The 12,076-nt window shown below is 31.2% G+C and overlaps 1 protein-coding gene across 1 annotated transcript; it reads left to right on the forward strand.

Moving 5' to 3' along the window:
* Positions 1-1,023: 1,023 nt before the first annotated feature.
* On the forward strand, positions 1,024-4,700 carry LOC145568724 (WAT1-related protein At3g18200-like). The gene is made up of 7 exons (XM_081628143.1): positions 1,024-1,687; positions 1,821-1,883; positions 1,981-2,097; positions 2,410-2,671; positions 2,954-3,112; positions 3,194-3,345; positions 4,187-4,700. The coding sequence occupies exons 1-7, from the start codon at positions 1,494-1,496 to the stop codon at positions 4,353-4,355; spliced, it is 1,116 nt and encodes a 371-aa protein (XP_081484269.1). The 5' UTR covers positions 1,024-1,493; the 3' UTR covers positions 4,356-4,700.
* The last annotated feature ends 7,376 nt before the right edge of the window (positions 4,701-12,076 follow it).

Consider the following 12,076-nt stretch of genomic DNA (forward strand, 5'->3'; position numbering starts at 1 on the left):
AGAGTGAGGGATAGCTCAAGTGGTTAGAGCTCTCCTCCCGATTCCAAGAGATCTTGGGATCGATTCTCATCACCCGCCTTTGTGGCTCTCTGAAAACCCAAAAAAAAAAAAAAAAAAAAAAAAAAATAAAAAAATCCTTGGTTTACATTAATTTATTATGGACCAAGTAATATTAGAGACACTATGCTCGTTTTATTAATGGAAAAAAATGGTCAATATGGTTAAAATAATAGTTATTATATAAAATCATTATGTTATCATAAAGTTCATACAAGGGTTTTTTTTTAAATGAAATTTTTAATATACAGGTCAATATGAATAATAAAAGTCCCTATATTAAAATTAAGGTCACTATATTCAACATAACGTCATACTTAGATTCACAATGATATTAAATGTCACATGAGTTTTAATAAAGATTACCGTGTTAAAATTAAAGACTTAAAGTTACTATGTTCAAATTAGGGTTACTATGTTTGAAATACAGTCAGTTACGTCCGTATAAATCTCAGGTTCATAATAATATTATTATTATGTTTATTTAAAAATTTAAAAAATGAAAAAAAAAAAAAAAAAAAAAGGGTCTTGGTGATCCTAGAAAGAGAGTTTAGACCACCTACAAGTTCAAAATCAATTTACAATGAATAAAGTAGCTCTTGAAGATTGCAAATTTGTTAATAATCTTAATGTTGCTGATTTTCTCCTATGTAGAACAACTCATATGTGGACAACATCGGATTTCAGTATATTACTTGATGAAACTGATATGATATCATTCAAGACATGCTAATTATATCATTAGTTGTTTTTTTAAGAAAAGAAAAACAGATAAACAATCTTGTTAAAAAAATATTGTCGAAAATACAATCAATAACAATAAGTTATGATAATTTATGAAGTCAACGGTACAAATCTCACTCATAAATTTGTTGTTGGTACGTAATGGAGAAATCAATTTGGGCCTAACACATTGAACAATGATTGGTAATTGACCTACCTGTACAACATGCCATGCTTCAACTTTGTCTCCTAATATAGATTCAATGTTTTAGATAATTTGTTATGCAATCACTTGAGAATAATTCCATGCTATGAATTTGAGGAACCTAATTAACTGCCAAATCAAATCAACAAAAACAACTTCTTATTTATTAAATTATTTTACTTTTTTTTTTTTAGAACTATTAAATTATTTTACTTCCAATCAATTTGTAAGTTGTAATTCATAAGATAGTATGCACATGAAAATATTCTAAATTTGCAGTTAATGATATTGTATGCATTGCATGATGGCTATGCTATGATGTCAATTTGGGATTTATTATTTTAGTTTTTCATTATTAAGTTATTTATATATTTATGTATATTATATACTTTTTTTTTCGGATTGAGAAGTTGGTCCATTAATATTATACAAGTAACTTGATCAATATAACATAAGCTTCAAGCACAAAGTGAAAAAGAAAAATAGCTGCTAATTTAGCCAAAAAAAAATGGCAAATTTGAGTAAACGTTCAGAGAAAATGAAGCTGTTAATGGGATTACTTGCACTTCAATTATGTTTTGCAGGTTATCACATAGTCTCTAGAGTTGCTTTGAACATTGGTGTCAGTAAAGTTGTATATCCAGTTTATAGGAACATCATTGCTTTGCTCTTATTAGGTCCTATTGCCTATTTTCTTGAGAGGTAAATATTCGTGTTGCTTCTTGTTGTCCCTTGTATTATGTTGACTCGTACGTATAATAGACACATGTAATCATGTACGTTACATATATGTGTTCGATATTTGAATCGTGCACTTCCATCATATGTATTGCAGGAAAGAGAGACCGCCTTTAACTTTCTCCTTGCTGGTGCAATTTTTCTTTCTAGCACTTCTGGGGTATGTTGTAAGATTTGGTACCACTTAAATTTCTAGCCCTGTTATTTTTCAGAGATGTTTAAAGAAAGTCTTACGTTGTTACTTGTTTGTGCAATAGGGTCACTGCAAATCAAGGATTCTACATTTTGGGTTTGTATTATGCATCTCCTACTTTCGCATCAGCAATGCAAAATTCGGTTCCTGCAATTACGTTTGTTTTGGCCACTTTTTTAAGGTAATTAACTGGTGTTACAGCAGTTCTTCTTGGGTTCAAATTATATGCCCTCAATAAAAACAGTTAATAAGGACTTTTATGAATTTTTAGTAAGCTTTTAAGGCAATTGTCATTTGAATTTTATGGAAGTACTTAACATTAACAACACCCGTTATTGACCTCTTGGTCATAAGAGTTAAAAGACAGACTTAACCAGTTAAAGTTTCAGACATTATTCACACTTTGACAATACTATGTTTTATTTGGTCTCTTGGTATCGTGAGTCTACTTCAGAAATTGATTGTATTTCTTATAATGTGTATAATTTTGTAGACTAGAAGAAGTGAACATATTCAGGAAACACGGATTAGCAAAAGTTGTGGGAACGATTGCAAGTGTTGGTGGAGCGACCATCATAACTTTGTACAAAGGCTTTCCTTTGCTGCACCTTGCTGAGCAGCCTCAGGGGATAAATCTTTTGGCAGAAAATGGAGATATGGCAGTAGTATCTCCTATTATGACGCAGAACTTTACTTGGGGCTGCATTTTCCTTCTCGGACATTGCTTCTCATGGGCTGGTTGGATGGTTTATCAGGTTAGCCTCTTAAATTATAAAATTTTGTTAGCTGGTAAAGTTTTGGTGGTGATAGTATAAATTGAATTCACAAACATGAAATCTCTCTCATTTTCTCGCGCATCAATTGCAGTTCACAGTTGCATATTTTTGTATTGTGAATTATATTCAGTTCTAACGCCAATATAGAAAAATCAGTAGGTCTTGTATACAACCAGAAAATGGTTACATAATTTGTTAAAGTGGTTACAACCAGAATAGAAAATTAGAAATACAACAGATCAAAATGAATTTATTTTTCAGGCATCAGTGCTGAAGAAGTACCCTGCAAAATTATCCCTTACATCATACACATGCTTCTTCGGATTAGTACAATTCCTGGCTATTGCAGCCTTCGCAGAGACAGATATCGAGCACTGGAAAATTGCATCAGGAGAGGAGGTTTTAACCATTCTGTACGCGGTAAGTAGTTCTTGCCTAGTTTTATTTGTACAAAAATAAGTTTACCTGATTCTTACATGTATTATCAAATAAAATGTGCAGGGGATCATAGCATCTGGAGTGGTGATTTCCCTACAAACATGGTGCATTCATAAAGGAGGCCCAGTATGTGTAGCTGTATTCCAACCTGTACAAACAATATTAGTTGCTATTATGGCTGCTCTCTTTCTTGGTGATCAACTCTACTCTGGAGGGTAAGTCATTCTTTTTAAGAATAATGTGTTATGTTTGATTATTTCAATATTATTTTTCACATTTTTCCGACCACTCGTAAGAAATATAAACTCAATTTTGCAAATTTTCTTTTCACTACTTTTTTTTGAAGTGAAAATTTTCCTTTGACAGAGAGTAGTTTTGTAATTTTAATCAACTCCCCGTAAAATTTTTCATCTTTTAATGCAGTCATAAATATAATTATATGACACTTTAGAAAATAGGAGTATAAATAAACTTTTCAAAAATATTTTGTATATTATAATAAGTTTATAATTATGGACAGAGTGCACAATGCTCATTGTGCACCAAAAAATATAGGTGCATATGTAAAAGAACATTTTACTACGTTGAAAGAGTATGAAAAATATTTTTCTATTTATAATATCTACAAATGTTAAACATACTTCACCTTCTTTTACACAATTATAATATGTTTTCGTGCACAATGAGCATTATACACTCTAATCCACAATCTAAGGGCTTGTTTGGCATCATTTTTGGTTTTCAGTTTCTAGTTTTTTTGAAAACCAAAAATCAAAAACAGGAAACAAGAAAAAGGTGTTTTCACTTTTCTGTTGTCAGTTTTCAAAATTATCATGATTTTAATAAGTTTAAATATTTTTGATTCATTATGGGACATATATCACATACTTTTAAAAAACAAAAGACCAAAAAACAGAAAACCACAGCAATGCCAAACGAACCCTAAATAGTGATATCGACCTATCATATCTGTCATTGTTACTTGTGTCATACCCCATGCTTGTTTCCTTCTCGTCATATGTTTAATAAATTCATTATTATTTTAATCTAATGCAGGATATTAGGAGCAATAATAATAACAATAGGCCTTTACATGGTATTATGGGGTAAATCAAATGAATACAACAAGGTAAATCAAGAAACAGAAGATGATCAATTGACAAAACATCTTATAGACAATAAAGAAGAAGCACGAGAAGATTCAGTTACATCTGACATCCCTTGAAATCAGCAAGTTGATAATGATTAATAAAATATACAGTTACTAAAGAAATGAAAGAGAACTTCAGCATGACAGCAAATACAAATGTAAATCATGTTTTCTTGTCTATATGGTTGTGGTGGAGGCCTTTGAGCCTCCAAATTTAAGGTTTTTAATTAGAGAGTTTAACCCCCTCAATTGTATATTCTTGTACTAGTATTAGTTTATTAGAAACTTTGATTGCGTTGATTAATTGAACCAACATTTAATTTCGATGCCAATCATTAAAATTATTGATTCATGTATTTCCCACCCAAACTATTGGTGAATTGTGGAATTATTATGCGAATCAAAAAATGATCATATTTGTGCAAAATGATGTGTTAGAATATTTTGCATACAATAGGACAATCTTACTTTTGAAACCCATTGAGTTTTAACTTTATTTGACATGTTCTAATAGCTTTTGCAAAAGAAAAGTGAGAGGGAAGCTAGGAAGGAAATTAAAGGTAGTGAGTAGGAGAACTACTCGTGAACAAGCTAAAGCAAAATCATGAATTTTATAGATAATTAGTGTTCGGTTCGGACGTTGCATTGAGTTACCGTTTTGATTAATTTTTTTTCTTTAAGAAATTTCTTTTTTTCATCATTTTTTTCATTTTGTCAAACATGTATTATAATTATGGTATTATGATTGATAAATTAATAAAGCATATATAGGTTGTTGAGTATGTTGTGCACTTGTGCACAAATAATGGTAAACATAATGTTACTACTTAACATTGTTAAACAAATACTATTAATTAATATAAACTATAGGAAAACAATTTTTAATTCTCCATTATTTGTGAAATGTTTAATTTTTTTCCCAAATTAGTTTTCCTTTTTATTTTACACCTACCTTTTATATTTGTATTTATTTATAAAGATGACATGATTTGTAATTGGCTAAGATGGTAAGGAGTTTGATCTTATTTCCCCAAGCTTTACTGTTTAAAACCCATGATACTTTTTTATATTAATCTTTCAATAATAGTAGGAATGTTTTGTTAAGTGGTGATGATTTGTTGTAAAGTAATGACATGACACAATGCTTGTTAGAGAGAGAATGACGTGGTACATAAACGATTTTAGGAACGCTTTTTAATATATAAAATAAGTATAGATTTAAGCCAAGAATAAATAAATTAACATTTGACGCGTTAAAGTTCTTAAATAGCTTGTTTATAATTTAAGCCAAGATTAAACAAATTAATCTTTTATCACTTGTGTGGTTTTCTTATATTAGATTTAGAAAAAAAAATATATATAGATTAAATTAAATAGTTGTATACTTGTATGAGAACTTTTAAATGTTTGGAGCGCTTTTAATGAATAATGCTATATAATACATTAATTCCTTGCATATGTTGGTTTTAAAACTACAGTATTTCTCACACTACCGTCCACAAAAGCTCGGATTTGAGCTTCAATTTTATTTTATTTTTTTCTAGTGTAGAACCGCTAATACCACTAGTGGTTATATAATGGTATTGATGGTTCTAAGGTTAATCTACATCTTAATAAACTACTTTACCATTATCCCATATTAAAAGTATATTACTAAAACTAACTAAAACAAAAGTATGTATATTCTATTAGAGTGCAACATAACAAGCTCACATTATTATTAGCAATATAATCATATGAAATATAAACTATGGACGAATAATTTTAAAAGGTTTGTATGTAGCTGTAAATCTTTATTTTACGCATGAAATACATTGAAATCATGGTAAAAGTATTGGGAAAACTTTGTCAGAAACAACCTTTTAAAGTGTCCACTTTATTTAGAACAACCTTTAAATTTTTTTTTTTTTTTTTTTTTTTTGCAACTTATGACCACATTATAATTTTTTTTGTTTCAAAGACAACCTAATGCTACTTTCCGGCATTGACTCTATTTTTTCCGATGTTGAACACGAGTGTGCGAGGCATGTGACCTCTTATATTGCTTATTACAGCCCTTTCCCCTCCAATTAACTCCTATTAAAACCCATGTTTCTCTCTCATCCCTCTTTTACGTTCATGGAAAAAATTGCAGAGTAAATTCCTCTAAAGCCATCTGAATCTGTGAATTCAAATTTTCAACCAAGCATTTCATCAATTTCGAACTAGGTATTGTGGTTTCTATTGTTTAAAGTATTTTGTTTTCCTGTAATTGTTGTTTTTTAAAATTAGGGTTTTTTCCCCCCAAATTTTTGAAATCGAAATAATTGACAAAGGATTTTTCAATTATGCAGCATTCATTGGATTTTGTATTACTTGATAATTGACCCTCAATTTCCTAGAAGGTGACAGAGCTTTCTTCTTCCCTTTATCTCTAACCATGCCAGTAAATGGAAAACAAAAAGGGAAAAAATCAGAGAATAAGCGATAATATGAGAAATTTTAAAACTTTAAACTAAATTGCATAAATGAATACTAACTCTATTTGGAATCTCTTAATTAATGGAAGTTGAGAAGAATTGCAGAGGGGATTGATGACAAGTAGCGATATTTGTCTCCAAAGTTGAATGAGAGAGAAGGAGGGGGTTTAATACCTGTGAATTGGAGGGAAAGGGGTGTAATAAGCAATATACGGTCACGTGCCTCGCACACTCGTGGTCAAGAGAGGAAAAGATAGAGTCAACACCGAAAAGTATCATTAGCTTGTCTTTGATAAACAAAAAATTATAATTTGGTTTGAAGTTGCAAAAAAAAAAAAAAAAAAAAAAAAAAAAAAAAAAAAAAAAATTAAAAGGTTGTTTTAAATAAAGTGGACACTTTAAAAGGTTGTTTTTGACAAATTTTTCAAATATTGGCTTTAATTTCATTATGGTGCAATTCTTAGTAAAGTTCCATATTTCTTATCCTATAGTTAAAAGAAAATGTAAACCTTCAATGGTAATAGAGGTTCTTCATATCTAATGTATTAGCGATTCTATAGTGGTTCTATATTAAGTAGACCGCCATCATTATTAGTGGTTTATGCTAGAAAAAATCAAAGCTTATGACATCCAAGCCTACGTAGTGGTATCGTGAGAAATAGTTTACGATATAACAATATCACAAATTCTGCAAAAAGGCAGGTGTGTACTTTAATTTATTGTAAAACGGGTTACAATTATGTTAAAAGTATTTAAAGTTATCCTATATAATGCAAAAGTTATTATTTTTTTATTAATAAATTTTATCTTATAAAAAACTTATAATGTATTAGATCAATCATATTAGTTTTTATTAGTATGTAATCACGTATCTATAAGAAATTACACTTTAAAATAAAATAAAATTCAAACCGACGACAAATTAAAAGTTGTCTTTTAAGTGGTTAAAGTTACCATAAAAATGGTTAAATTACGTTTAGACTGACCATTTTACAATAAAATTAATGTACACCCGTTGTACACAAGACTTCCGAAGTTCAATCTCAAACCCAAAATACAAGCAAACACATTCATAAACAAAAAGTCAAATAATCCAACCTTAAACAAAAATTTTAAATTCATTTACTATAAAAAACACTAAAGGGGCGTTTGGTTCGCAAAATATAGGTATGGGTTTAAAATGATAAAAACTCATACCATATGCGTGGTTGTCAAAAGTAAGAATTTTAAACTCATACCTCAAACGCATGAGGTATGAGGCTTAGAAACCTTGGGAGGAAGGTGGATTTAGCTCATTTCAAACCCTTAGATATCAAATACATGGTATTAAGGGGATGAGATTCCATTTCAAAATTGAATCAAACACATGGTATTAAGTATAAAATTCCAACCCGATACCACCATAACCTTATTCCTGATTTTAAACTCATACGGCCATACCATTTTGCAAACCAAACGCCTCCTAACATTATGTTTGGATGGATAGAAATGGAAGGAAACTGGGAAAGGGAGAAAAGAGAAAAGAAAAAGAACACACCATCCTTTGTTTGGATTCTAATGCAAAGAAGGAAATAGAGGTAATTAGAAAGATTTTTTTCTCTTCTTTAATAAACCAAATTCCTCCATTGTCAGAGAGACTTGAAATGAAAATAAAACTACTCCATATAAAGGTTCACCTTCTCCCCGTCCCCTCACCTCCCTTTCACTTCCCTCTTTTTCCCATTCCTCCCTTACCCTTCACTATTGTTAACAAGTTTAGATCGAAAATTCACTATTGTTATCCAGGCTTAACAAGTTTAGATCGAAAATTCACTATTGTTATCTAGGCTTAACAAGTTTAGATCGAAAATTCACTATTGTTATCCAGGCTTAACAAGTTTAGATCGAAAATTCATCTGAAGCCCAAGGGGAGAAAAGGGGATGAGTCGCACTTTCTATTCCCTCTATATCCAGAAAATGCCCTACATGGCTCAATATGCTTTTCAAGTTCATGAATCAGCTTAGCATGTTAGCAAAGTTAACATTTCAGATTTTGCTTGAAAATATTTATACAAGCAGATAGATTTTCTATATTTTCTTCTAATTATATAGTTCAACGTGCATACATAGATTACATACAGGGGCTAATCACTAAGATAGACGCTAAACTTGGTTATAATGTCAAAAAAAAAAAAAAATTACTAGGTTTATTGGTTTTACCATCCCGTTCGCACATTCCTAAAGAGTAATACCATCGATTGTATGCACTAAAGGAAGGGATTAGAAGTCTGCCGTTAGAGACAGCATATCAAGGAAATTAATCAACAAGTATGACAATTTAACAGCTCAAAGGTTATTCTTAATTAGTTTGAAAGTAATTGAGATGGGAATCTTATAATCATAATATCTCCAATTAAATTCTATCTTGAAACAGTATCTGACAAAGAAAATAAAAGAAACAAAAGGCATCCAGTTCAAACAAAAAGAGAATTCCTCTACTTATCCAGCATATAAGAATCAAGGTATATGCAATTAAAGATCTGCAGAAATTCCCTGCAAATTCACTAATAACCTCCCTCCAATTTCACTAATTGGCTTACAGGTTTAAATAATATAAGGGTTGACAAATTGAACAGATCCTGCTGAAATTCCTTGCAATTTTAACACCTGCAGAAATTCCCTGCAATATACTAATAAATTTGCTATGGTCACTAAAAGAATTACTCCCTCCGTCCCAAAATAGTGCCACAAATCTTTTTACTACGTACAAGATTATCAAGAACTTCCTTCACAAACTTGCATTGAAGTTCCCATCAACATATAAGGAAAAAAATAAAGTCAAATTATATCTCGTTAGGACTCATATCAATGTGAATTTCCTAGACATCAACTGTTCATAATTTTTCAACAAAAAGTTTGATGAGATTCATGCTCAAAGGGTTATCTTGAACGTGGAAGACATTTGTGGCAATTTATTTAGTACAGTTGTACTCATTTGCCCTTCAAACAAATCATAGGTGTTGGTTCAGTGTTAACAGACCAAGTTAAGTTAAGGGAGACAGATTTTACTTGCCTCATAACTCATAAGAAAGTTACTCTGTTGTCTAGGAACCCGTATATAGTTGATCTCCCACATCTAGCATCTATGTCATAAGTAAACCAAACAGCTTTAAAATGCCCAAACAACACATTATCTCCGGTGACCAAAATCTAACATCTCAAGGACACGCCAGCTACACTGTGTATCATAAACTAATTCACTCGTGCAAACAGCTAAAAAATCGTTTATTCAAAGTTTCAAACATTAAAAGCCCTTCTCGCTATTAACTATCAAAACCTCTCCGGTAGGGGTGACAATATCATCCAAACCCGATGGATAACCATCCACCCGATCCAAATATATGGATGAAAACCCGAACTTAAGCGGATGACGGATGGATGATGGATGGGTTGGGTGACGGATCGGGTCGGATACGGATGATGATACATCCAACCCATCACCCGATCCATCACCCGACCCATCCATCCACCCGTTAAATTTATATATAAAAAAATAAAAATAAATATTTTTTTTAATAAATTAATGTCTATTGTAGTGTTAGCAATTGACATTTGTTTTTAATTTAGTAAATAGGAACGAGTATTAGAAGGATGTATAAAAGTTTTAATTAATTGATCATTTTTTTTTCAAATCTCAATTTTAATTATTAAAGTGCAAAGTTGTATTTATATATATATTTCACCCGAATTATTACCCGATCCACCCGATTCATCCATGGATGACGGATGGATCAGATGTGGATGAAGGAAAATTAGGTGATGGATGGGTCGGGTGATGGATGAATTTTTGGCGGATGGAGGCGGATGAAGCATCACCCGACCCACCTCCGATCCATTGCCATCCCTACTCTCCGGTGGCTTGACTGTCTTTAACACCTCAGGATATCTTAATCAACAGGTAAATGGAGCCTCAGGTAAACTTTAGATTCAGCTTCATGAAACCAATTCAATTTCCGTGATTGTCATCCAAGTAGGAAACTATTGCTAGATATTGAAGAGTCGCCTCAACATAGTTCATCACATTTAAACACTTAACTAACAAATTTTCTTTCACATAATAAAAAATTCTCTAATTTTATCAAAAGAAAACTATATCAAACTTGTAACAATACCTCAAAACAAAAATCACAACAAATTCAAACAATAAAAGATGAGTAGAAGATAAAAATAGAAATATTGCCAAGAAATTAAGGGAAGATTAAGCAAAAGGGATTAAAATAATGGCAAGCTAATACCTTCTCTCTTCCAACATATTCGTCATAATCCAAATACAGATTAATAAAGAAACACAGTAAAAAAAAATTTAAAAAGAATTTAAAGGAGAAATTTAACTGTGTAATAGAAAAAGGGAGATGTTCAAGAGGAAAGATTATTGGAAGGACAGAATAATTTTGGAGAAGACAGAGAAAAGTGAAATTTGATAGTGAAGGGAATATCAGTTACTGGGGAAAAGTAAAACTCAATAAATTATGAGCCTTCCCATTCTTTAAATTATGGAGCAATACTTCCTTCTTGAGAGAAGTTAGACTAAAGTATAAACATTTTCATCCTATGAGAACGAACACTTGTAATGCAGTCATGAGCTAAAAAAGAGGGTGCAGTAATTTAAACAGCTCAGTCACAAACACAGTACAGTTATCATAACCAATTGGTGGTTCTTTGTCCCTATATGTTCCATTTTCCAATTTGGATGTCCCTAATAAATTGCTCCATTTCCTTTATAGGAATGTAGTCCCATTACCATACTTTCATCAACATGTTGCCTTACTATTTTACCTTTTAATCAAATCCACTCAGCCAAATATTGAAACAGAGTAACATGAGTAACAACATTATTTACTGCTGGCCCTCATCTTCTCTATCCATTCCCATGGAATTCAAGATAGCCCTAGATTTTAAAAAAAACTAGAGCTTTGATGCATTTTTCAGTCATCACCATACTTAAGCAAAAAAAAATAAGATCTAAAAATAGCACTCATTGTCAACTGCATAGCATAAATTGATCGATAAACAATCACCTCAGATCCTTCTAGAACAAGTCAAAGCACAGTGGGCAAATCCATATAACAAATAAAAATTGAAGAGGCTATACACAAGACGTCAGAATCAGCATGATATAAATCCCTATTATCAACGGTAACAAACTGCTAATACATCATTTGTGGCTAGAATCACAATGCCCCAGCCAGTTTTTGTTCAAAGATACCAGTCTGTCCATCTTTAACAACTTAATTTACTTAATGTATCAACTTCAGCTTTCCAGTTAATCCATAGACAATTGTTCACAGGATTATTCAT

Source organism: Chenopodium album, chromosome 11 (assembly GCF_948465745.1).
Source record: "Chenopodium album chromosome 11, dcCheAlbu1.1, whole genome shotgun sequence".
Taxonomy (NCBI): domain Eukaryota; kingdom Viridiplantae; phylum Streptophyta; class Magnoliopsida; order Caryophyllales; family Amaranthaceae; genus Chenopodium; species Chenopodium album.